Source organism: Helicoverpa armigera, chromosome 20, assembly GCF_030705265.1.
Source record: "Helicoverpa armigera isolate CAAS_96S chromosome 20, ASM3070526v1, whole genome shotgun sequence".
NCBI classification, from domain to species: domain Eukaryota; kingdom Metazoa; phylum Arthropoda; class Insecta; order Lepidoptera; family Noctuidae; genus Helicoverpa; species Helicoverpa armigera.
Window position 1 is genome coordinate 8,959,950 of NC_087139.1, and position 26,234 is coordinate 8,986,183.

General features: G+C 40.5%; 2 protein-coding genes and 1 non-coding gene across 3 annotated transcripts in view; 2 read left to right on the top strand and 1 right to left on the bottom strand.

Annotated features, from left to right (window-relative positions):
- LOC110375861 (eIF-2-alpha kinase GCN2) overlaps positions 1–18,390 on the top strand; it is a 28,947-nt gene extending 10,557 nt beyond the window's left edge. Inside the window, exons 14-28 of the mRNA XM_064039760.1 lie at positions 238–389; positions 684–727; positions 833–1,065; positions 1,483–1,747; positions 3,654–3,805; positions 4,414–4,547; positions 4,924–5,103; positions 10,496–10,719; positions 11,767–11,909; positions 12,400–12,568; positions 12,983–13,203; positions 13,789–13,880; positions 14,150–14,277; positions 14,739–14,920; positions 16,400–18,390. Coding sequence (XP_063895830.1) covers positions 238–389; positions 684–727; positions 833–1,065; positions 1,483–1,747; positions 3,654–3,805; positions 4,414–4,547; positions 4,924–5,103; positions 10,496–10,719; positions 11,767–11,909; positions 12,400–12,568; positions 12,983–13,203; positions 13,789–13,880; positions 14,150–14,277; positions 14,739–14,920; positions 16,400–16,544 — 2,464 coding nt within the window. The 3' untranslated portion in view covers positions 16,545–18,390. The remainder of the gene's footprint in view (positions 1–237; positions 390–683; positions 728–832; positions 1,066–1,482; positions 1,748–3,653; positions 3,806–4,413; positions 4,548–4,923; positions 5,104–10,495; positions 10,720–11,766; positions 11,910–12,399; positions 12,569–12,982; positions 13,204–13,788; positions 13,881–14,149; positions 14,278–14,738; positions 14,921–16,399) is intronic.
- On the top strand, positions 2,801–2,882 carry Trnas-gcu (transfer RNA serine (anticodon GCU)). Its single transcript has one exon. It is a non-coding gene; the product is annotated as a tRNA-Ser (tRNA).
- A 672-nt stretch (positions 18,391–19,062) lies between the features above and the next one.
- On the bottom strand, positions 19,063–21,260 carry LOC110375847 (uncharacterized). Its single transcript, XM_021334122.3, has 2 exons — positions 20,862–21,260; positions 19,063–19,763 (listed from the first exon to the last, which is right to left on the bottom strand). The coding sequence occupies exons 1-2, from the start codon at positions 20,921–20,923 to the stop codon at positions 19,508–19,510; spliced, it is 318 nt and encodes a 105-aa protein (XP_021189797.1). The 5' UTR covers positions 20,924–21,260; the 3' UTR covers positions 19,063–19,507.
- Between the last annotated feature and the right edge of the window lie 4,974 nt (positions 21,261–26,234).

The following is a 26,234-nucleotide window of genomic DNA, read 5'->3' on the forward strand; positions in this document are numbered from 1 at the left end:
TTACAAAAAAGCGTCTCTTATGCTTTGTTATGATTAGGCGTGGCTGAAAAACTGTTAGGTATTTAGTTTTTTGCGGAAGAAAGTGACTTGTTCACCATTTTTATTTTCTTTGGTTTTCGATAAAGTGTTGAGGATGTCCGCTTTTTTGGTATCCGAAGTAGTTCCCACGAGACACGGTTTGAATAAATAACACTTATGAGATCTAGAAGAAGTTATATTTCTGTTCTATATTTCCAGGGAAATAGTAGAAGGCCTAGCCCACGTGCACCAAAGAGGTATGATCCACAGAGACCTGAAGCCAGTGAACATATTCTTGGACTCCAACGATCATGTGAAGATTGGTGATTTTGGACTCGCTACTAAAGCATTTACCGCCTTGCCTGTTGATGGTAAGATGTTAATTTTAGTATATTTTGCGCCTTGGCCTTTGCCTACTTTGGCATAATCAAACTTAAATCTCTGTTGACATTTAGATTCTTTAAACTCATAATTATTTTACATTATTTATTTAGTTTATTAATAACAAGTAATATTTATATACATGTAGTTCGTTAAAAATATGAAAAGAATATTGGGTACTGGGTAACGAAGACACCATATTTTCTTGCTACTTAAAAGAACAAATTAGAACTGTCAGGGAAAGTATATTTTAGGCACTAAATGTTCGAAATGTAATGTTTCAGAAAAAGCCAAACAGGAAGAAATAGGCGGCTCTCTGACAGGACAGGTACGATTTTTCTTACATAATTGGACTCAACTTATTTTTTAGACCAGTACCTATGACATTATACTTTTATGTGCATATCTTAATTCCGCATACCCCCTTTTCCAGATCGGCACAGCTCTCTACGTAGCACCAGAGTTACTCCAATCAAGTTCCAAGGTCATCTACAACCAGAAAGTGGACATCTACTCCTTAGGCATCATACTCTTCGAGATGTTCCATCCTACGCTGGATACGGGGATGGAAAGGATGATGGTACTCTCTAATCTGAGGAGCAAGGATATTATCATGCCTAAGGGCTTTGAGAAGGAGGATAATGCGAGGCAGATTCATGTTATTAGGTATGTTTTATTTGTGGAATTTTTGAAATGTGTTATTTTTTTTTGGTCAATCCAGTTTCAGTGACTACTTGCTTGAAATTAAGGAAAAAACTAACGTTTCAAATACATATGCAAAACTGAGATTCAATGTTTTATTCATGAACCAAACTTTCACACACGCGTATTTTTAACCAAAAAATTCTGTCGAATTGTACCAACTATTGAGGGTGATTTGACGTGATTGAATGACTTCGTCAATTGTCCAATGAATACAAAATACAAAAACTACACAATCTAAATGCACACAATCTTTCGTTGACGATAGCGTAAACCTTAAGAAATTCACGTTACTAAAATGGTAATAGCAGTCTCTAAAAACTGAGACGGAAGTTCTAAACATAAGTAAAGGAGATACAAACTTAAGCATTATTATTCCAGATGGCTTCTAAACCACGAGCCCAGTCTTCGTCCAACATGCGCGGAACTATTAGGCAGTTCCCACGTCCCCCGCGCCGTGCCCGAGGGAGCCCTAGCAGGCCTACTCGCACACGCGCTCAGCGACAGAGCTGCTCGAGGCTATGGGCGCCTGGTAGCTGCCTGCCTGCACCAGGTGCCGTCCCGGGCTGAAGACTATACCTACCACAATGATATGAGAACCAAGCCTAATGAACTGTTGCTAAAAATCAAAGATGATGTCATTAAGGTAAGTTTTTGACTCGTCGAATAAATTTGCTGCTCCGAAGTTAGCTAAAAGTGCACGAGAAGACACTACTACGCGTCAAATGACTGCATTCAGAGCATCAAAGTTACTTGCTACTACTAAATTGTATGGTAAGTCCACACGCTTAGCGACAGGTACGTTTTTGACTCGTCAAATAATTTTACCGCTCCGAATTTAGCTAGAAGTGCACGAAAAAACACTACTACGCGTCAAGTGACTGCCTTCACAGCGACAAAGTTATTTGCCAACATTCAATTGTATGGTAAGTCCACGCACTCAGCGACGGAGCTGCTCGAGGCTATGGGCGCCTGGTAGCTGCCTGCCTGCACCAGGTGCCGTCCCGGGCTGAGGACTATACCTACCACAACGATATGAGGACCAAGCCTAATGAACTGCTGTTGAAAATTAAGGACGATGTCATCAAGGTTAGTTTTTGACTTGTCAAGTAATTTTACCGCTCCGAAGTTAGCTCCAAGTATACAAAAAAAAATCGATCTCAGTGGCGTGCACTTGGAGAGGCCTATGTCCAGCAGTGGACTGCGATAGGCCGATGATGATGATACAAAAAACACTACTGCGGATGCGTGACGCGTCAAATGACTTCATTCAGAGCGTCAAAGGTATTTGTATGAATTGCACATCCGACTGTTAACGATAGTGTTTCGTTTAAACATTTTTACTGCAGCTTATTTAGAGGTAGCCAACTTCAATTTATTTGACTTCATATTAAATTTGTTCTATATACAGGATTAATCCTAAGGATTTGCTACATTCGTAATATATATTTTTTCTATTCTTATAAACGCATACACCAAAAAGTTGTAAAAGTTTGACTTCCTTGAGATTGTTGTGAAATTTTTTCTAGAATATTCCTTACCAACTTTTAATACAAACGTTGTAATTCGATTTCATTGTAAATGACATAACAATATCTTTTTTTTTGGATTTTCATTCAGACAATACCTAGTTTCTTTTCATGGTACTGTAAAATGCAAGTGTCAATAGTAGCACTTAATTAGGCAGCCAGTGTCATGCGACGAGGTGGCCGAGTGGTTAAGGCGTTGGACTGCTAATCCAATGTGCTCTGCACGCGTGGGTTCGAATCCCATCCTCGTCGATTCTTTTTGTACTTGTACAATTTTATTGTTTGTAATGTTTATCTGTACTCACTATGTAATTAAAAGATAAACAAAAGAGATTATTTGATAAATTTGTCTTAGTATAAGTATACATAAATGCTCTTGCTTTATAATTATTTTCAAATTCGTGATAAAAAATTTAGACCTAATACTACTGATAAGAATACAAATACATAGTCAAAACAAAATCTTGTGTTTATGTTTCTCTGAAATATAATAATTACAATTGTCTGTATTATCATGTGTTAGAATATTGATATGAGTACTAGAATAGATACTGTTTTAATTAGTACATCCTATATTAATTAAGTTGATAGTCCTATTTTGCGAGTCATAATAGTAATTCTCAATGCTTCTACAATGTACGATGAATAAACATAAACAAGATGTGTATAATATTACATTGTATTATATACAAAATAGATTTATAACGAGTCTCTTTTGAAATATTGATTTATTTTATACGATCTGGTTAAAAAAAACTTCAGCTATGTTTTTTTTTTTATTTTGGCTCCTGGTTCTTGTCCATCAATCCCTAATAAATACGAGAGCGAAAAATAACTTTTCTTCCACACATCATCTTTGATACGCTTCCAGAAGATCCAAAAGTATGCATCACCCTCATGCTAAACCAAGTTTCAAAAGAAGGCACCCAATCTCACTCTCTTAAAAGAGAGTCATTTACATACTCTCTTATTTTTTACATAGTATATTTTTTACTACTCATTATATTCCATCTTTATCACCAGGTGTTCCGCAGCCACGGTGCCTCAGAATTCTCCCCACCACTGCTGATACCTCGAGCAGCTGCGTGGGACCAGTACCCGAATGCTGTGAAGGTCATGACAGCATCTGGCTCCGTTGTGCATCTGCCTCATGATTTGAGGCTGCCTTTTGCAAGGTGAGGCAGTTCTTAGGCATAGGTACTTCAGAATTCTCCCCACCACTGCTAATACCTCGGGCTGCCGCCTGGGATCAGTACCCGAATGCTGTGAAGGTCATGACGGCATCTGGCTCCGTTGTGCATCTGCCTCATGATTTGAGGCTGCCTTTTGCGAGGTAAGGCAGATCGTACGTGTAGGTATATAGTTTAGAATTGTCCATTGTTCTGTAAGAGAGTTGGAGTGACTACATGCGAAAGTTGCGTCAATTAATTTAAATTATATTTCAATAAAGTTAATGACGATAATTGCTCGATAGTGATAAATGCTCCTCTCTATGCTCCTCCAAATGTACCAGGCGAAAAATAGTTTTCTTACTTTTCACAAAGCCTTTTGCTGTTATAAATCATTGAGTCCGAAACCATCATATTTGTGTATTTATTTAAGCTCATTTATTTAAGCTATTTATTTAAGCTCAACTAATGACATGTATGACCAACATTGAAGGAAAACTTTGAACCGGCCAAAAATAAAGGCTACTTCCTCTTTAGTGCATGCTTATTTCTTAAGAAATCTCTTCCAATGTGTATTTGTTAATCAGTGTTATTGTTATAATTTTACTTTACAGACATACAGCATACAACGGCACGAAATACATGCGTCGTTACGTGGTAGACCGGGTGTTCAGAGAGAAGCATGTCAAAGGTTTCCATCCGAGGGAGATTATTGAGTGCGCCTTCGATATCGTTTCTCCTAGGACTGGTGAGTTTTATTTTATTTATGGAAATACTTACAAGTACTGTATCGACTTAAAAAGGGTTGAACATATTGACATAATTTTGGTAAAACTCAGACTTGACTTATTGCTGAATTTCTTTTCAATGAGATCTGCAACACTTCACAGAACATACCTTACCTTGCTGACATACCTTAGCATTTCACTCATATTTTATCGCGGCTGAATAACTTCAATATCACGAGGGTAACAACTAATGGCAGCTGGTAGCAATTAAGTAGCAACTGTCTAAATGTATTTTGAGGGAATATATGATAATTCGGATTCTGATGCACACTTTATCCGGTTCCTTTATCCACCTACAAAAAATGCTTTTCTTCCAACTACTGTCTGTATTTCTAGATTCTCTCTGGCCAGACTCCGAGCTCCTAATAGTGGCAAGCAGAGCGGCAACAGAAAGTGGCCTAAAAGTGTCGCTACAGTTGAACCACACGGAGCTGCTGCGAACACTGCTGCTGTCGTGCGGGGTGCCGCTGGACAAGCACTCAGACATGTACCCCGTACTCGTCGATGTGTGCTTCGGTAAGTACACTTGTTGTATACAAAGTGTCGCTACAGTTGAACCACACGGAGCTGCTGCGAACACTGCTGCTGTCGTGCGGGGTGCCGCTGGACAAGCACTCAGACATGTACCCCGTACTCGTCGATGTGTGCTTCGGTAAGTACACTTGTTGTATACAAAGTGTCGCTACAGTTGAACCACACGGAGCTGCTGCGAACACTGCTGCTGTCGTGCGGGTGCCGCTGGACAAGCACTCAGACATGTACCCCGTACTCGTCGATGTGTGCTTCGGTAAGTACACTTGTTGTATACAAAGTGTCGCTACAGTTGAACCACACGGAGCTGCTGCGAACACTGCTGCTGTCGTGCGGGTGCCGCTGGACAAGCACTCAGACATGTACCCCGTACTCGTCGATGTGTGCTTCGGTAAGTACACTTGTTGTATACAAAGTGTCGCTACAGTTGAACCACACGGAGCTGCTGCGAACACTGCTGCTGTCGTGCGGGGTGCCGCTGGACAAGCACTCAGACATGTACCCCGTACTCGTCGATGTGTGCTTCGGTAAGTACACTTGTTGTATACAAAGTGTCGCTACAGTTGAACCACACGGAGCTGCTGCGAACACTGCTGCTGTCGTGCGGGGTGCCGCTGGACAAGCACTCAGACATGTACCCCGTACTCGTCGATGTGTGCTTCGGTAAGTACACTTGTTGTATACAAAGTGTCGCTACAGTTGAACCACACGGAGCTGCTGCGAACACTGCTGCTGTCGTGCGGGTGCCGCTGGACAAGCACTCAGACATGTACCCCGTACTCGTCGATGTGTGCTTCGGTAAGTACACTTGTTGTATACAAAGTGTCGCTACAGTTGAACCACACGGAGCTGCTGCGAACACTGCTGCTGTCGTGCGGGTGCCGCTGGACAAGCACTCAGACATGTACCCCGTACTCGTCGATGTGTGCTTCGGTAAGTACACTTGTTGTATACAAAGTGTCGCTACAGTTGAACCACACGGAGCTGCTGCGAACACTGCTGCTGTCGTGCGGGTGCCGCTGGACAAGCACTCAGACATGTACCCCGTACTCGTCGATGTGTGCTTCGGTAAGTACACTTGTTGTATACAAAGTGTCGCTACAGTTGAACCACACGGAGCTGCTGCGAACACTGCTGCTGTCGTGCGGGTGCCGCTGGACAAGCACTCAGACATGTACCCCGTACTCGTCGATGTGTGCTTCGGTAAGTACACTTGTTGTATACAAAGTGTCGCTACAGTTGAACCACACGGAGCTGCTGCGAACACTGCTGCTGTCGTGCGGGGTGCCGCTGGACAAGCACTCAGACATGTACCCCGTACTCGTCGATGTGTGCTTCGGTAAGTACACTTGTTGTATACAAAGTGTCGCTACAGTTGAACCACACGGAGCTGCTGCGAACACTGCTGCTGTCGTGCGGGTGCCGCTGGACAAGCACTCAGACATGTACCCCGTACTCGTCGATGTGTGCTTCGGTAAGTACACTTGTTGTATACAAAGTGTCGCTACAGTTGAGCCACACGGAGCTGCTGCGAACACTGCTGCTGTCGTGCGGGTGCCGCTGGACAAGCACTCAGACATGTACCCGTACTCGTCGATGTGTGCTTCGGTAAGCACACTTGTTGTATACAAAGTGTCGCTACAGTTGAACCACACGGAGCTGCTGCGAACACTGCTGCTGTCGTGCGGGGTGCCGCTGGACAAGCACTCAGACATGTACCCCGTACTCGTCGATGTGTGCTTCGGTAAGTACACTTGTTGTATACAAAGTGTCGCTACAGTTGAACCACACGGAGCTGCTGCGAACACTGCTGCTGTCGTGCGGGTGCCGCTGGACAAGCACTCAGACATGTACCCCGTACTCGTCGATGTGTGCTTCGGTAAGTACACTTGTTGTATACAAAGTGTCGCTACAGTTGAACCACACGGAGCTGCTGCGAACACTGCTGCTGTCGTGCGGGTGCCGCTGGACAAGCACTCAGACATGTACCCCGTACTCGTCGATGTGTGCTTCGGTAAGTACACTTGTTGTATACAAAGTGTCGCTACAGTTGAACCACACGGAGCTGCTGCGAACACTGCTGCTGTCGTGCGGGTGCCGCTGGACAAGCACTCAGACATGTACCCCGTACTCGTCGATGTGTGCTTCGGTAAGTACACTTGTTGTATACAAAGTGTCGCTACAGTTGAACCACACGGAGCTGCTGCGAACACTGCTGCTGTCGTGCGGGTGCCGCTGGACAAGCACTCAGACATGTACCCCGTACTCGTCGATGTGTGCTTCGGTAAGTACACTTGTTGTATACAAAGTGTCGCTACAGTTGAACCACACGGAGCTGCTGCGAACACTGCTGCTGTCGTGCGGGGTGCCGCTGGACAAGCACTCAGACATGTACCCCGTACTCGTCGATGTGTGCTTCGGTAAGTACACTTGTTGTATACAAAGTGTCGCTACAGTTGAACCACACGGAGCTGCTGCGAACACTGCTGCTGTCGTGCGGGGTGCCGCTGGACAAGCACTCAGACATGTACCCCGTACTCGTCGATGTGTGCTTCGGTAAGTACACTTGTTGTATACAAAGTGTCGCTACAGTTGAACCACACGGAGCTGCTGCGAACACTGCTGCTGTCGTGCGGGGTGCCGCTGGACAAGCACTCAGACATGTACCCCGTACTCGTCGATGTGTGCTTCGGTAAGTACACTTGTTGTATACAAAGTGTCGCTACAGTTGAACCACACGGAGCTGCTGCGAACACTGCTGCTGTCGTGCGGGTGCCGCTGGACAAGCACTCAGACATGTACCCCGTACTCGTCGATGTGTGCTTCGGTAAGTACACTTGTTGTATACAAAGTGTCGCTACAGTTGAGCCACACGGAGCTGCTGCGAACACTGCTGCTGTCGTGCGGGTGCCGCTGGACAAGCACTCAGACATGTACCCCGTACTCGTCGATGTGTGCTTCGGTAAGTACACTTGTTGTATACAAAGTGTCGCTACAGTTGAACCACACGGAGCTGCTGCGAACACTGCTGCTGTCGTGCGGGTGCCGCTGGACAAGCACTCAGACATGTACCCCGTACTCGTCGATGTGTGCTTCGGTAAGTACACTTGTTGTATACAAAGTGTCGCTACAGTTGAACCACACGGAGCTGCTGCGAACACTGCTGCTGTCGTGCGGGGTGCCGCTGGACAAGCACTCAGACATGTACCCCGTACTCGTCGATGTGTGCTTCGGTAAGTACACTTGTTGTATACAAAGTGTCGCTACAGTTGAACCACACGGAGCTGCTGCGAACACTGCTGCTGTCGTGCGGGGTGCCGCTGGACAAGCACTCAGACATGTACCCGTACTCGTCGATGTGTGCTTCGGTAAGTACACTTGTTGTATACAAAGTGTCGCTACAGTTGAACCACACGGAGCTGCTGCGAACACTGCTGCTGTCGTGCGGGGTGCCGCTGGACAAGCACTCAGACATGTACCCCGTACTCGTCGATGTGTGCTTCGGTAAGTACACTTGTTGTATACAAAGTGTCGCTACAGTTGAACCACACGGAGCTGCTGCGAACACTGCTGCTGTCGTGCGGGTGCCGCTGGACAAGCACTCAGACATGTACCCCGTACTCGTCGATGTGTGCTTCGGTAAGTACACTTGTTGTATACAAAGTGTCGCTACAGTTGAACCACACGGAGCTGCTGCGAACACTGCTGCTGTCGTGCGGGTGCCGCTGGACAAGCACTCAGACATGTACCCCGTACTCGTCGATGTGTGCTTCGGTAAGTACACTTGTTGTATACAAAGTGTCGCTACAGTTGAACCACACGGAGCTGCTGCGAACACTGCTGCTGTCGTGCGGGTGCCGCTGGACAAGCACTCAGACATGTACCCCGTACTCGTCGATGTGTGCTTCGGTAAGTACACTTGTTGTATACAAAGTGTCGCTACAGTTGAACCACACGGAGCTGCTGCGAACACTGCTGCTGTCGTGCGGGTGCCGCTGGACAAGCACTCAGACATGTACCCCGTACTCGTCGATGTGTGCTTCGGTAAGTACACTTGTTGTATACAAAGTGTCGCTACAGTTGAACCACACGGAGCTGCTGCGAACACTGCTGCTGTCGTGCGGGGTGCCGCTGGACAAGCACTCAGACATGTACCCCGTACTCGTCGATGTGTGCTTCGGTAAGTACACTTGTTGTATACAAAGTGTCGCTACAGTTGAACCACACGGAGCTGCTGCGAACACTGCTGCTGTCGTGCGGGTGCCGCTGGACAAGCACTCAGACATGTACCCCGTACTCGTCGATGTGTGCTTCGGTAAGTACACTTGTTGTATACAAAGTGTCGCTACAGTTGAACCACACGGAGCTGCTGCGAACACTGCTGCTGTCGTGCGGGTGCCGCTGGACAAGCACTCAGACATGTACCCCGTACTCGTCGATGTGTGCTTCGGTAAGTACACTTGTTGTATACAAAGTGTCGCTACAGTTGAACCACACGGAGCTGCTGCGAACACTGCTGCTGTCGTGCGGGTGCCGCTGGACAAGCACTCAGACATGTACCCCGTACTCGTCGATGTGTGCTTCGGTAAGTACACTTGTTGTATACAAAGTGTCGCTACAGTTGAACCACACGGAGCTGCTGCGAACACTGCTGCTGTCGTGCGGGGTGCCGCTGGACAAGCACTCAGACATGTACCCCGTACTCGTCGATGTGTGCTTCGGTAAGTACACTTGTTGTATACAAAGTGTCGCTACAGTTGAACCACACGGAGCTGCTGCGAACACTGCTGCTGTCGTGCGGGGTGCCGCTGGACAAGCACTCAGACATGTACCCCGTACTCGTCGATGTGTGCTTCGGTAAGTACACTTGTTGTATACAAAGTGTCGCTACAGTTGAACCAGTTAAGCTGTAGCGAAAATTGTTAACTTAATAGGTGATGTATGTCCGTGAAAATCTTTACGGAGACTTTATTTTGACTTCTGAGAGAACTTTATCACGTGGACTGACAACTGAAGGTAGTTGTCAGTCCACGTGATAACGGTCGATGCAATTCGGCTCAAACGTCGGGTAAATAAGAAGGTATCGTACCTTTATGTACAGCTTTTAAATCCTGAATATTTATAAATACTTAAAAATCCGTTTAAAAAATTTTCGTCGTATTGGTGACGAGCAGAGTGGAAATAACAGGAGACTACTAACACACAGCCAGTAAAAATCAATTTCAAAATCCATTGTTAACTATGATCAATTTTATTTTTTTTATTTCAAAGAACAGACAAATGTTGATGTGTATTGCAGTACCTACTGTAGATTCTTTTATTATAATTTTACCGTTAAAATATTTGTTTAGATATATTTGTCTTTTCCCTTTCCCAGGGCGCATAACAAGTCTTCAACTACAAACCCACCTAACATCCCTCTGTGTGACCAATCGTGACGTGTCGAATCTCCTCCGTCTAATGGAAGCGGATGTCCCGGTCCACGAAGTTCGCGAACTCGTCACACCGTTTGTGAAGCAAGCTAAGTTGAGCAAAGTGGTGGCTCAAGCGGTACATGATTTGGAAGCCGTTTATAGGAATACTAAGGCTTTGGGCTGTGAGGTTGGTGCTTTTTATGTTTTTTTTATTCAGTTAACCTAGTGGGTTGCCCGGGTAACTAGGTTGAGGAGATCATATAGGCAGTCGCTCCTTGTGTGACCAATTTCCTGTGTGTGACCAATCGTGACGTGTCGAATCTCCTTCGTCTAATGGAGGCAGATGTGCCGGTACACGAAGTTCGCGAACTCGTCACACCGTTTGTGAAGCAAGCTAAGTTGAGCAAGGTGGTGGCTCAAGCGGTACATGACTTGGAAGCCGTGTATAGGAATACTAAGGCTTTGGGGTGTGAGGTTAGTACTTTTTTTTATGTTTCTTTTTATTCAACTACAAACTCTAAGTAAGTAAAGTCGTGGTGGCCTAGTGGGTAAAGAACATTGTCAGAAGCCAACTAGTCTAACAACCAGTCTAACTAGAGGCATTGGGTTGCCCGGGTAACTGGGTTGAGCAGGTCAAATAGGCAGTCGCTCCTTGTGTGACCAATTTCCGGTGTGTGACCAATCGTGACGTGTCGAATCTCCTCCGTCTAATGGAGGCGGATGTCCCGGTACACGAAGTTCGCGAACTCGTCACGCCGTTTGTGAAGCAAGCTAAGTTGAGCAAGGTGGTGGCTCAAGCGGTACATGACTTGGAAGCTGTTTATAGGAATACTAAGGCTTTGGGATGTGAGGTTGGTACTTTTTATGTTTTTAATATATATTTTTTTTATGTAGACAGAAGCTTGTGGTTATAAGTAGCAGCGAAAACAGCAAGCAGACGTTAGGTAGGAACACTTCTCGATGCGGTCGCCCCATATTTGGGTGACTGTCTTCGTCATAAAAAGTACGACCGAAAAGCTTGACTAAAAAAGCAACCACGCTAATATTACAAGAGTGTGTGTTTCTGCCTCATTCATGCAAAAAATATTTAATGGATTTTGATGAAACTTAGAATAAATGTATGTATTTTATATACTAGCATATAGGCAACTTTATCCATGTGCGAGAAGTTCTTTGAAGTCCTTTTAACCGCGGGAAACAGCTAGTTCTAAACAAAAGTTTCCCTTCATTTCAGTGCCCAATAACAGTCGCCCCATTCCTGGCGTACAACGCGACACAACACTGCGGCATATTCTGGCAGATTTCAGTGATAAGGAATACGGATCATAAGCCCACTGCTAAACATCGAGCTGGTGATCTCATTGCTGCTGGTGGCAGGTAAGATATGAAGGTTTTAATCACTAATCAAGCGTTAGTGTTAGATTTTTCTTTAATGCCTTGGGGTTTCTGAGAAGAAAAGTAGAATATACCTTAAATACTTCTCCTTAAAGGTAATGTTCAATAAAATGCGGGGATTTGCTATGTAAATCTTCAGTTTTTTAGATGTTTTTTTTTGCACTAAATATTATGTAATTTTGTCTGGCAAGCTCTTAATTCATGTTTTTACTGATCCGAGTACACATAAGCTATTATATGTTGTACATACTTTTAGTTACTTACAAGGTTTATGTGCATATCATCTGAAGCTGAAAAGTTTGTCTGTTTCAATTTTCTGATCTCAGTACCAACTTGACCCACTTTCAATGTTAGAATATCCCATTTATCGACTAAGACTATTGACTAATTTTTATTGAGGCAAGGATTTGTTTTCACGGGACACTGGTGAAACCGCTTTTGGACTCTAGTAAAACATAACAATTGTTTCCAGATACGATGCTTTAGTATCAGAGTTCTGGAAGGTAGCGAGGACGGAAGACCATGATAGTGCAGAACTGAAATCCAGTTCAGTAGGATTCTCCATGTCCTTGGAGAGAATGGCCGCCATTTTGAAGAAGATGGAACCTGAGATGATTGCTTCTTCTTCTCCGAGTGTAGAGGTAAGTTATATTTAAAGAAGTTTTGTTGTAAATGTCTTTGGTAGAGAATGTTTTACTTTAATGATGTGGCAAATCCGATAAGAAATCATCGTTAATTTATTGATAACCTGATATTTTTACTTAAATATAGAGGTATATGTACCTACTTACGTAACTTAAAGAAGTCATTATGAAAATCATTTTTTAATAGTGTCAAAAAGAACCTCGTACGCACTTTTCGAACATCCGTTTACCGATATCGATGTTCTTTTTGGAACCGTGCAACTAGTGTGACGTTTCATAATAGCCTGCAAAGGTCTATTTTAAATAAAAACATTTGACTTTGACTTCGTTCAGGGACATCCCTCCACCTGCATCTTTGTTTAGCACCATCGTTCCACTTACATCAATATTTATCAATAATCCCATTCGCAGTCCCGCCTAACCTGCGTATGCGTATGGGGCACTGCAGGCAGCGGACGGGACGGACAAGCGGCCGCCCGCCGCGCCGCTCTTGCCCGAGATCTATGGGCTGCAGGCCTTTCCGCCGCCGCATGGCCCGCCGCCAGTGCCGACGCTCACGACCTGGCCCGACCCGCTATAGTGTTACTGCAAGATGATGCTACTGCCCGACTTGCTTACTGGGATGGCGTAAGGTAGGTCTTCAAACTATTTGAACATTGCACGTGCGTAGAAGCCATTTCAAGGCGAGTAGCGGGGGTGAGGAAGTGAATGGTCACTCGCGCAGGACCTGGCCCGACCCGCTATAGTGTTACTGCAAGACGATGCTACTGCCCGACTTGCCTACTGGGATGGTGTAAGGTATAGTTCCCCCTACTTTCCCCTCCCAAACTTTTTGAAGATTACATGAGTCTTGTCGCCATGAAAATTGCACGAATCCAAAGATACCAATTCTAAGTATCACCGCGGTTCGAGGGGTCGGGGTTGACGCTCACGACCTGGCCCGACCCGCTATAGTGTTGCTGCAAGACGATGCTACCGCCCGACTGGCCTACTGGGACGGCGTCAGGTACAGTCCCCAAACTTTTTTACAGTTTAGCAATTCAGACGTTTAGCAGTTTAGCAATCCAGTGTTTACTATACGAGATGTAAGGTAAGGAAATACTGGTAAATCAAATAAAGAAAATGCGAAGAATTCGAGCACTTATTTTAAACATGTTTTATTGTACGAAGAATTCATAAAATGTTACTAAACAAATACCTTTTTTTATTTGTTACAGTTTAAGAGAACACAAAGTGCCATACATCGATGTATTAGATTTCATCAAACAGAAATTACTCAGCCCTCAAGATCCTATAAAAACTCCTGATGGTAAGTTTTTCATTAACTTACATTTTTTTATTATTTTATTACAGTATCTACGCGTCATATAAAAAAAAATGGAAGAAACTGGAAGGGGTATTTTTATACATTGTTTCACTCGCGCACGAAAGTACCTACTAGACATATTATTTATGAACTAACCTTTTGTTCATGGCTTTGTACACCAAATAGATCGATAAATCGCTGTATCAATATCGATATTTCCCTTGTAGTTCCCATGTAGTTTATTAGTCTAATAAATAAATTCCAATTATTAGCAGGTCAATACCGCACGTTGAGTTGGACTGAGAGCGAGAAGTCGAACAATGGTACCTGTATATCTGTCACGTTCATCACTGCCAGCGATCGAATGACTAAGAACTCCAAGAGGCATTGTGAGAATCAGGTCAGTAAAGAATATTAATTTGAAGAAGTTGCAAGTGAGGAGGAGTCATAAATATTCACCTTCAAGCATAAATGCTGAAAATTCTGAAGGACTTCTACGTATTTGAAGTCCCTTAAATTCAATGATACCTATAATCTTAATAATCTTAATAATTTTTTTGCGTTGCCATGTTACACAGGCGGTTTTTTGGGCCCATAGATGTTCAAGTTTTCCATAGATTTAGGCAGTTTTGTATGTTTGTTATAAAACACATGAAGACAATCTATTTTCATACATAAGTAATAGAGAAACAAACTTTAGTTTCTTATAAGTATTTTATCAATTTAGGACCATTTTCTCCGTCAACATTTCGTCCGATTTCATTCAACAACTGTGTAGTTTTTTCAAGAAAAATGACGTCTGTGTTGTTGTCAACTTGGGCCTTAATAATCCAAAACTTATTCATCTCTTTTGTCCCACAGATAAACACCCAAATGACCTCAATACTAGTATCACTAGGCCTACAGCCCGTGCTGTGCCGCGTCCGAGTAAACGTGCTAGCGCTGTCATGCGAGGCGGCCTGCGTGCGGCTGCTGGCCGCCTCGCTCACCGCGCCGCTAGATGCCGACGAGATCGCACATGCGTTTGCTACTGTTACTGAAATGTGAGTATTCTAACTGTCTTTTATATGTCATTGGTCAAAATGTTACAATTGTAGGGGTATTTAGACGCAGAACCGAGTGAAAAGCTCATCATAGCCTGGAGAAAATTGGACCCTCCGGCTAGGTTGGTGTTAGTCTGGTGGGGAACGCGGATTTTATTGTTAGGTCTTCCTTTGTCTTGTAGGTGGCGGTGTCGTAGCCCTTATGTTATTTTGATAGTATTCTATCTAGTTTTTACCTAGATCAAAAGGTAAGGTTACTCGTTAGGGGTAAGTAGAACAGAGTGAATAGCGCAGAAAATTGGTGTTCGTCTGGTGGGCAACGAAGATTTTGTTGTTGGTTCTTCCTCTTTCAGGTAGGTGGCGCTGTGGCAGCTCATAATGTTATTTTGCTATACAAACGAGAAAAAGATTCAGAAGCGTTTTGCGCAGGACATATTATATCGCAAAAGACTTTGCACAAAAATAGGTGTAGTCCCTATTCCTTCACTCTTATAATAAGGTACACGGAACGTCAATCAGACATGGCTGGAGGAATCGGGTGCGTGACCAACATTTACGTAATCTCTGTAAAACAACACATAGGTAACACAAAAAACTTTATGACTTCGGTCTGGTTTGTAAATCCACAAATAGATTTAGTCCAGAACTATGTAACGGGGTTAAATATACAACTGCCTATTTGGCACTAAGTGGCCTACAAAATCTATTTACTGAGTTGCAAGATAAGTCTACAGTCTCATTCTCGAACGGAAAGGTCCCGTAGCATAAAAACCCTGATATCTTAACAGCCCTTTATAAATAAACTTGCTAATTATAAGCACAGTACTCAAGTCACGGGTTCAATAAACAAACGAACTGATAAGATAAAGCTATTTACCTATATATATTTATATAAATATTTGCTTTGCACATCGTTTGCAAAGTTGTAGGGTTTAAGTTCAATGAATGTAGTGATAAGGAGTTCAATATAGAACTGGTTGGTTCCCTTGATTTGTATTGGTCCTTAAAGTATTTTATGTGGAAAATACATACGCATAGTTAACTATTGTATAGTTATCGGCACGAATATTGAGCCCTGACCTTCACCTGCGCAGAAGCGATTAATTGGTTTTTTGCCTTATGTGTACAGTGCGCAAAGCGATCCCCACTCTCCCGCCGAGAGCTCAAAATCCGTGCTGGTACCTATATACGAAATATCATTAGATAAATATATATATATATTTAAGCTTTTTATCAAAGTGATTTAATAGCCAATGACAGTCCACAAACAAAGACTGAGTTTTACCATTCAAGATGTAAATAACAAGTCTAGTACCTAAGTTGTGATTTTTCATATCGCGTACGCCCCTATGGAGTATTAAATAATCAACTTACATATAAGTTTCTTTCATAAGTGGAGTGTTTAGAATATCGAATAGTTGTCCCATCGATACACGTTTCTATATCGATATTTTATTAACTTCAATCTCTTTATTTCAGGTATCCAAAACGTCGTAACATACTCGACGATGCTCTCAGCGAATTGACAGCAATAGCTAAACAATGCAACCAGTGTAAATGTGAGGAAACACAACTGTACGCTCTATACTCTATACCCGATTCTCTATGCCGGTTGATCACGTGACCCATCGATATTTTGTTGAAATATCTCTTTTTATACTAATGTAGGTATTCTATCTCCGACTTCCTAGCTGCGTCCGATAATCGGAGACCGATTTTTCGTAGGAGAAGAATAGAACACATCGATTGTAATAGTGTACAAGTTCTACAAGTCGGTCAAAAAATTTTAGTCAGATATAGTTATCGGCACGAATCTTGAGCTCTGACCTACATCTGCGCAGAACTATGAAGCGATGCGCTGCTGGCCAATCACCGCTTTAGCCCGCCCCCGCGCCTCACTGCATACAACAAAAGGGACCCAATAAATTACTTCTGCGCAGGTGAAGGTCAGAGCTCAAGATCCGTGCCGATAACTATAGTCCTACATAAAATCGGTCCGATTTGTCTGTCCTACAAAAGTCTGATGTGGTCTTAATGTGTACAGGCTGTATTATAAATCTTCCGATACTTGAGTTTGATCATATAGTTAATTGATAAACTTAAAGACAACATTTTGTAACATGTTTGAGTATTGAAATATTTATAGAATACCAGCAAGTGTAAACAATATTTGGTCTGCATTGTTGTATATAAAAAAAAGTATATGATGTAAGTAGGTATATATTTTCCATTTTAAGAAGACATTTAACTAAAGATAAAAAATCTTAAGATGACTTGCTATTTAAAAACTCGAATTAAAAGTAAATTACGGCCAAAATTCAATGTAGATACAATAATAACATTTACTTACCTCCCCACTCAGAGACATTTAATGGTTACTTAAGCCATTCCTCAGTGAAGGATTTGTATGACATTCCGTTACTAAGGAGTGACTTAAGTAATCATTAAATGTCTCTGAGTGGGGAGGATAGTCAATTGTATCATAGTTTTAAGCAGTCTTTTTTACCTTTAATTAAGTACCTTCTCAAGTGGGGTATAAGTTTTGAATAACTTTAACATAAACTCGTTTTCCTTAGTTTGAATATGATTTCTTATAAGTTAAAACAGCTTCTTTTATCACGGGCATTTATTATTTTTACATTTAATTTATTAATTATCATCCACCTGATGTAATAGAAAATAAATGCAATTTGAAAACTTGATTCAAAAGCAGTCCTACTATATACGTATATTAATGTATATTGTGTTGTAAACTAACTGTAATTTGTTGTGCTAATGATTTTTATCTACAAAAACCATTGATTCATAATTATAATGTGTTAATTTTCAAATAAAACTAAACATTCTCAGTATTACCGAGGAGATCTAGTTATTAATTTTGTTCGTAACCATATATTTTCACCTTATTATACCTACATACAAGTTGTTACAGAAATCTGCCGGGGCTGCGGGATTGTTCGAAAGAGTTACCGCGGCCCTAGTACATACGCGGCCTACGACGGAACACGACGGTTTTTAGTCAGTAAGAGTCTGACACTCCCTCACTGCTGCAAACCCACAGCGGGAGGGGTCATTTGATGATTTTTGACGTCGTTAAAAAAAGTTGTTACAAAAATACTGCCTAAAATATGTAAGTGTATGCTGCATATTTTGTTAGATAAACCCCATTTCATTTTTTGTAACATTCTATATACTGCAAAATCTTAAATTAAATACTTGTATTGTAGTGCTCGTAAAATGATCTTGTAATCATGCCTGTCAAGGGCATGTATAGGTCAGTACATATAATACGTAAGATGCTTAGTTCAAATAAAAACTAAGGCTGGAAACAGTGCTCAGCTGACGGTCAGTGCTGACCGTACGTCCGGATCGAATCACATACAAAATCAGGCGCGTACCGTCAACGTAGCTGTGTGCGCGTTCATAGACTTGCACAGATATAGCTACGTCGACCGACGGTCAGCGCTGATCGTCGGTCGAGCACTGTTTCCGGCCTTAAACCAAGATATATTTTTATAAAAGATTTGATTGTTATAGGAACTAACAATTTACGTTAAAAATGTGTACCTTTATTATCTGTTCTTGTTAAAAAAATAAAGTTTGAAAAAGACTTTGAAAAATACTTAGATATTTATTGCAAAGTTTTGTGTGACTAACTGGAAAGTTATATGTAAAATACAAATGCAATTTTATACAAACCTGGTTTGTGATAATAAAAAAAATCTTTATTGTATTTATATTGTTTTATTTTGCAATTTTACATATCAGTCTTATATTATTTTAATTAATCTACAACACAATGTGTGTCCGTTAGATCACGTGCCATATTTACATAAATTAATAATAATATACAAAAATTTTAACTTTACATAGGTAAAACATTAATTTAATTTATTGATGTAGGTAACCAAAACTTTCCATTCATTTATTAAAATTATTTAAATTATTTAATTAAAAAAAAAATGTTACAGAATGTTAACAACAATGAATAAAATTAATATAATTTTTCGATGAGGCCTATTCCTTTATAATTCACATGCCAATATGACGTTCGTCTGACGTCTTATATTATTATGTAATACATAGATTTACATATTTTATCACAAAGAAGGAACATGATAGATAACCAGTTATTTTTATACATATTCTTATACTACCTACCTTGACCTTCCGCTTATTAAAATATACATAATTGATAAACTTTTTCAAGGCGCACCAAGACAAAAATAATTATTATCAATAATTATTATAACATATCACTAATTGTGTAACCAATCAAGTCAAGTTAGAACAACCATTTGAGCCAAAACATTTAGTTAGTTCAAAATAAAATCATTTCAAAAAACTACAAAAAAAAACCTGACTTCAAAAATATACCTAGAACCTACTAAGTATATCTGACAATAACTATGCTGAAAACCGCATCACATATCAAACATACACAAACTGAGAACCTCCGTATTTTGAAGTCGGTTAAAGAGCTTAGACGTCATGCATATTTTAATAACGTAGTTATACATACATAGGTGTATCACATAAAACCTAAACATTATTTTTGCCACAAAACACAAAAATCAAGCCAACACTTTACGCCTGCATAGTATAAACTCTATCATCATTCATCTTATAAATGAGAGGTGCAAAGGTCATGTGCACTGGCGGCACGCTAGGCAAGTCTCCCGCGGCATCGTAGGAGTTGCACCTGGGCGCTGACACCAGGATACACGTGATGATGGAGAGGAACATCGCTATGAGCGCCCAGAACATTAGCACGAGGAAGAATCGGGTTCGACGCCAGGTGATCTCTTGACGAGCTGTGTTGACTTCTTCGGGGGTTAGTGGTCTGAAATGTGTGAATGTATATGTGAACATTTTTTTTAATGAAGGATAATTTTGTGGGAGTTTTATATGGGTACCTTATTACCAAATGACCCTTCCGCTATGGTGGGAAGGGAGTGTCTGACTTTTACTGGCCAGAATCCACCTTTGTTTCTTCTATAGCTTTTTATACCAGAGTCGCGGTAACTCTTTCGTACATTCCCTCAGCCCAGTGGCAAAGTTGCGTTTTTCACAAATCGATGTGCATCAAGTATTTTGTTCTATTTTATTTACAATTCCTTAGATTTTTGCAAATATGAGAACGATGGTCTTTTTTTTATTTTTATTTTAAGGAACAGCAAACAGTTACATTATAAAATCTTACAACTAATATAACAATGGCTTGTTGTCTTATTTTCTAATGGACTGTTTGGCTTTTACCAGGCTTTGGGGAGCCTGGTACCACATTAAACCGCAATTCGACACCAAAATATTTATACTTAACTATTTCCTTTTTTAAGCCCCTGGGACAAATATAATAATTAGTACACTTTATACCTATTTATTAGTACATCCAGATAAAAGACCTAGCAACTAAAATCACGTTATCTGTGACCCACAACAGAATACTCACAACTATACAGATAAACATACAATTAGTTTCGAAAACTTCTAGTTTACGCGAATTAACGTAGTTTTATCTTGCATTTATTATAATAAACATGTTAGGTTAATTTCGGGTCAAAATGTAATTGGGTGTCATGTAAGATACATTTTCGGAAATGTTTTTTTTAATTTTATGAATTGGTAGGTGCGAAACTGCATCTTAGTAATATTTTCCGAGAATAAGGAGTTCCTACTTAGTAACTGTGGTTAAGATACAAAGGGCTGCAGAAGAAACAAAGGTGGGTTTCAGTAAGAGTCTAACACTCAAGGGCTCGTCTAATAATTCCAAACAATAAAAAAGGCGTGTGAACTTAAATTAACTTCAGTTAATGCTCGGGAAGGTCAAATTTTTTATCCACCTCAAACAGAAATTTTCTAAGACATCACATTCCTTTTTACTACTTTTAACAGACAAACTAACGTTAAATTATTATTTTTTATAGTTTCAGTAACTTACCCAAATCTTCTGCATCTTGCTTCCGATGAGTAAGCCAGTAAGGGCTGTCTTTCAGGATCCATTATTTCACACTCACTGTCCTTCACAAAAAGAGTTTATTCACTAGAGTTGTATTAACACTGGTTGGTATTAAATTGTTCTTCTTCAATATGCACTTGAAAGTTTTTCAGTTATTTTCAGCCAGCCATAATTCCAAATTTGAAAGTTTTTTTAAGTCTTTTCCAATTTTTTTTTCAATTTTATTTTTTACACTCACTATTTATAATTAAAGAATTAATTTAAGTTACTGAATAACAGAAACTTCGTTTTTGCGAAATATATTTTTTATACTCACTATTTTTTATTAAATAATAAATTAATGTAAGTTAATAACTGACACTACTCTATCGTCCATAACCACATTGGGTGTTGAACGAAACTACACTGATTGTGCGGAGTAAATTAGCTGGGCTGTTAATTATTAGTTTGTTATTGAGTTAATTAAATGACCGCTTATCTCCTGTCTCATAATGGGATGAGCGCTGGGCGCTTCAGTTGGAAGTGGCAAAAGGGAGACGAACACACGTACCTACATGAAAGGTAGGTACCTATGTACTAGAACCAAGGCCAAGTGAGTCGTTAGAAAGAACAAGGATGAAATTAAATGACCGAGGTTAACTTAATAGAAGTAAACGTAGATCTATATGCTTAGATATTATCTACAATAAGTCAAATAATGGAGTCTTGATTTGGGAACTAGAGACATCGTCTAATGAAGAAAATACGACAGCGTATGCAATAGGCAACTGACAAAAAATAAAACCCCACACGTTTTTCGGCACAGAAGTCTTAAAACGACGTCTGCCAATCAAAAGTCACCTTAGCCAATCTACGTAGGTAACTACTTCGCAGTCAAAATTGGCCTAACTCGAATTCATAAGAGGATTACACACGCGGACTCAGTTTGATAACCAATCTAAAGTTTAGGGTCTTCCCTTGACCTCTGCTGGTCCAATATTTGATCAAAACCTCGATTTATTGGGCTGGTACTTGAAGTAGTTTGAACTTTGAGGTATTAGCCAAAAGTTTTGGTGTCTTCGTGTAGGTACTTTGTAGGTATTATAATTGTTGGAAGATACTTAGTAGTTAGGACTAATGCGATTACCTAACTCGTGCCTAATAGCCGCACGGGTAGATCGATCATAAAGTTAAGCGAAAGCTTGGCGCGCTCGGCTCGTGGATGGGTGACGAGTTTCGGAAGGCACGTTAAATTGGTGGGTCCCGGCTGTCATTTGAATATCTTTGGCACTCGTTACGGGTGACTACCCGTCGTGTCTAGACTCGTGACTAGAAGCCAGAAAGTCTGACAACCAGTCTTTGCCAAGAATGTCTGGTTCCCTAGGTAGCTGAATTGAGGAGGATTAATTACATAGGTACACCAATCGGGTCTGCAGTCTGCCGGGACTGCGGGTTGTTCGAAAGAGATACCGCGGCCCTGGCACATAAAAAGGCCCACGACGGAACACGACGGTTTTTAGTTAGTAAGAGTCTGACACTCCCTCACCGCTGCTAACCCACAGCGGGAGGGGTCATTGACGTCGTAACAAAAAAGGTACATCAATAAACAATTAAGCATATTATATATTTAATTCCTTCATAACAATTAAGTATATAAATTAAGCATATTAAGATTCAAAATTGAATAATGAGTTCGACGCGTCAGTACGATTTCACAGTAGGTAGTTAGGAAACAATGTTAATAGGCAAAGTTCTGCGTTAAATACCTCACCCTTAGTGGCCTATCAGTTTAAGTCAATTATTCGCTCGATTAGATTTGTAACTTCTATTCAAAGGGACAATTAGTAAATCCTTCTTATTATACTTAACTAATTTTTATCTTTAGTATTTTATACTAATGATCTGTCGATGACCTTAATCGTTCTTAGAAAATCATTTTGTGATTTGTATGGTTCTTACAATCTGATACACATAGATAGGGATTGTATTTTGAAAATTAAATTTTTTTTTTTCATTTATACTGACTTACAGATTCATATATTACCTGTATTCTACAGTTTTCAAAATCCAGTACCTATAAACTAATCAAACACACTACATAATAGGGAAATTAAATTGCGATCAACTTAAAAAATAGTAATTAGGCAACATTGTGCAATATTTGAGTGCTTTTTAATCTTAACAGTTTACTAATCGATTACTGGTTAAAAATCGAAATAATAGGTAATTACAAATTCCTACTACAAGGTGGACTAGGTAGATATATAAATAGAAAAAAAATAAACTCCTTCTGTCTGTCTGTCGCGCTTTGACGGCAAAACTACTGTGCCGATATGAATGATTTTTTTACACAGATAGTTTACAGATTTGAGATAGGACATAGGCTTTTTATCTGGCTGCGGAAAATGGTTCTCTGGGGATGTGGAAACAGCTCAAAAAGATTTAATTATAATACAGATGTCTACCATAATGGAACAGTTCCTAATTTAACTTATTTAACACTTATACACACACTTATTTTACTTACACAAATTATAGCTACAATCGTACCTAATCCTATTCTTCTACTTTTTTATTTAGCTTGAAAACTAGGTTTGCAATCAGGATAGAAATCAATCCACGTAATTCAATAAAAGTCGACAATGAACCATGATGGCGCCGCGTCGACAGATTTGAATAGCACTATCAAATGAATGAATCGAATTACTAAATAACGGACTTCAATTAAGGTAAAACTATTATATTGTAATGTGTTTTTTATCATCTACCGGCCTAGTGTATTTTAATTTCTTCAACTCTTAACTCTGAGAATATAATGTAGCGATAGAGAAACCTACGTAGCTACGTGAGTAAGTAATATCCTCTAAATGCAATTTCTACTACAAAAAAGCTACTTTGATGTAGTATTTATCATGCATGCATATTGGGGTCGGCTTCAAGTAGGTATATCCAGATTCAGCTGTACCAGTGTTTTACAACAAGCGACTGCCTATCTGACCTCCTCAACCCAGTTACCCGGACAAGCCCTTAGTAAGACTGGTTTTGAGTACTCCAAAACTATCTACCATACATACTTTCCTTAATAAATTAATTAATTCGCAGCATGTAGTACCTTCCATTACTAACGAGGTATATTCCGTAAGCGAGCGATAAATTACGACGCCAATGCGACATCAATGGTCCGACATGATTTACGCGACACGATACTCCTTTGTGCGGGATTCTTTGTTCTAACGCTTTGTTGAACAAGACTATTGGTTTTGGTAATTGACCCCCAATTCTTTTAAATGTTATAAGTGTAAGGTCTGTTTTATATCGAGATTTTATTCACTTTTTTGAGTATAAAATAAGGTGTTTACTACGCCAATGCGACATGATTTACGCAACACGATACGTTTTTGTGCGAGGTTCTTTGTTCTTAGCGAGATCTTTTAAAGTAAAATACCCTAAAATTTAACCTAGAAAAACTACGTCATAGTGATGATGATGATGTCCTCCTAGCCGATTATCGGCTACGGTGGCCGTTCGCATAAGGAGATTAGCCAACTGCGCAGGACATATTATAGTGCTTCGTAGTATCAAACCAAACAACTATGACAAATCCATAGCAAACAAAAACACTACAGTTATTTACCTACATTTAATTCTGCAACCACTAAAAGTTGTATAAGTACTACATAATGCAGTTTGCGAGCGCATTGCTAAGCGCATCTTGACGAGAATTCCATTGTTTCTGCGCACAACAGATGCAGTTTCCAGTAGTTCTGTTAAGTTCTTTAACGACAAAAGCACTGATATTTTCTTGTCTTGTAATATTTAGTTTTTAGGCATACTTAATATTGTCACATTTCTAGAAAGTTTACACGTTTTATTCAAGAACTCACAGAAAACTAACTCGCCCCTTTGAATTTAGCACAATTTAATAGTTGGTGCTTTGTTTAATTAATTTGATACACATTTTGAATACTAGTGAGCTCTGTAATGCCAAAGCTTTTTTGAAATTACCTGTAGGTAAATATTTGGTAGATATCTCAATATTTTTCACATTAGCTGTTAATAAGTCCTGATACTAGCAGGGAAAAGGCTCGGAGGATGATGATTAGCACATTTAAACAAAGCTTCATAATATTATCTACGTCTGTGTTTTCTTCATCTCTTATCAAATTAAGGGGAAAAAAAACGGTGTTTGATTCAAAATGAAAAAACAGCCAACTAACTTATTTCGACAGAACTTAATTTTCTCTCAGCTCAAATTAATTACTTACGTATGGGAGCAAAACCACAGTAAATAGCTAGTGTAACGCAGATCATTAGTGTCGTCTGTCTTAGCGGTAATGAGGCATCCATTGTCACCGCAGGCGTCCACGCCATATCGCTGTGTAATATAGCTCGTTAGAAACAAAAGTCAAATTGCAAGATTGTAAGAGATTTCAGTTTTAAATGGTAAATTGTAGGTAATTGTGTATTTTTTAGAGCTGTAGTGTTGTAAAATCGACAAAGTGCTAGATTAATTTGCGCATGAAAGCTTTCGTACCATTATCGATATCCAAAGAGCCAAAAATCGTTTGTTGTATGGGAGCCCAGTCACAGTGACGACGAAAGTTTGGCGGGTCTTTTAAAAATTCAAATTGTTTTAGTAAAATAACTTTCCAATGGAACAAAGTCATAAACTTTTGCATCAAATATCGGTAAACATGACGTTTTGTTTGTTACCTAGTGGGTAAAGGACCAACCTCTCAAGTATGAGGGCGCGGGTTCGATCCCAGGTCAGGCAAGTACCAATGCAACTTTTCTAAGTTTGTATGTACTTTCTAAGTATACCTTAGACACCATTGACTGTGTTTCGGATGGCACGTTAAACTGTAGGTCCCGGCTGTCATTGAACATCCTTGGCAGTCGTTACGGGCAGTCAGAAGCCAGTAAGTCTGACACCAGTCTAACCAAGGGGTATCGGGTTGCCCGGGTAACTGGGTTGAGGAGGTCAGATAGGCAGTCGCTTCTTGTAAAGCACTGGTACTCAGCTGAATCCGGTTAGACTGGAAGCCGACCCCAACATGATTGGGAAAAGGCTCGGAGGATGATGATGATGACGTTTTGTTTGTTAGATAATAGGTACCCAAAAATATTAATTAAAAAAATCTTTGTTATAACAATATATTTTATGGTAGGTACATTTTGGAAAATCTAATTTTCTCTATTCTTACATTAAGCTGCGTGTAACACGATCCTTCGACCCTTTTGTAAAAATAATTACTCAAATTAAATTGGTACACACAATTTGCGGCCTATACACAACAATACAAAACCCGGTTTTCCGGTTTTCCAACACCGTAAAATATAATGTCCGGTTTTAATGAAAGCACATCCTTACACAAC

What these genes read in the sequence shown, in the direction of transcription:
- LOC110375847 (XM_021334122.3), bottom strand. Translation starts at nt 20,923, where the DNA reads ATGGATCCTGAAAGACAGCCCTTACTGGCTTACTCATCGGAAGCAAGA. An exon ending in GCAAGATGCAGAAGATTTGG is followed by an intron (nt 19,764 to 20,861) that starts GTAAGTTACTGA and finishes CACACATTTCAG; the next exon opens with ACCACTAACCCCCGAAGAAG.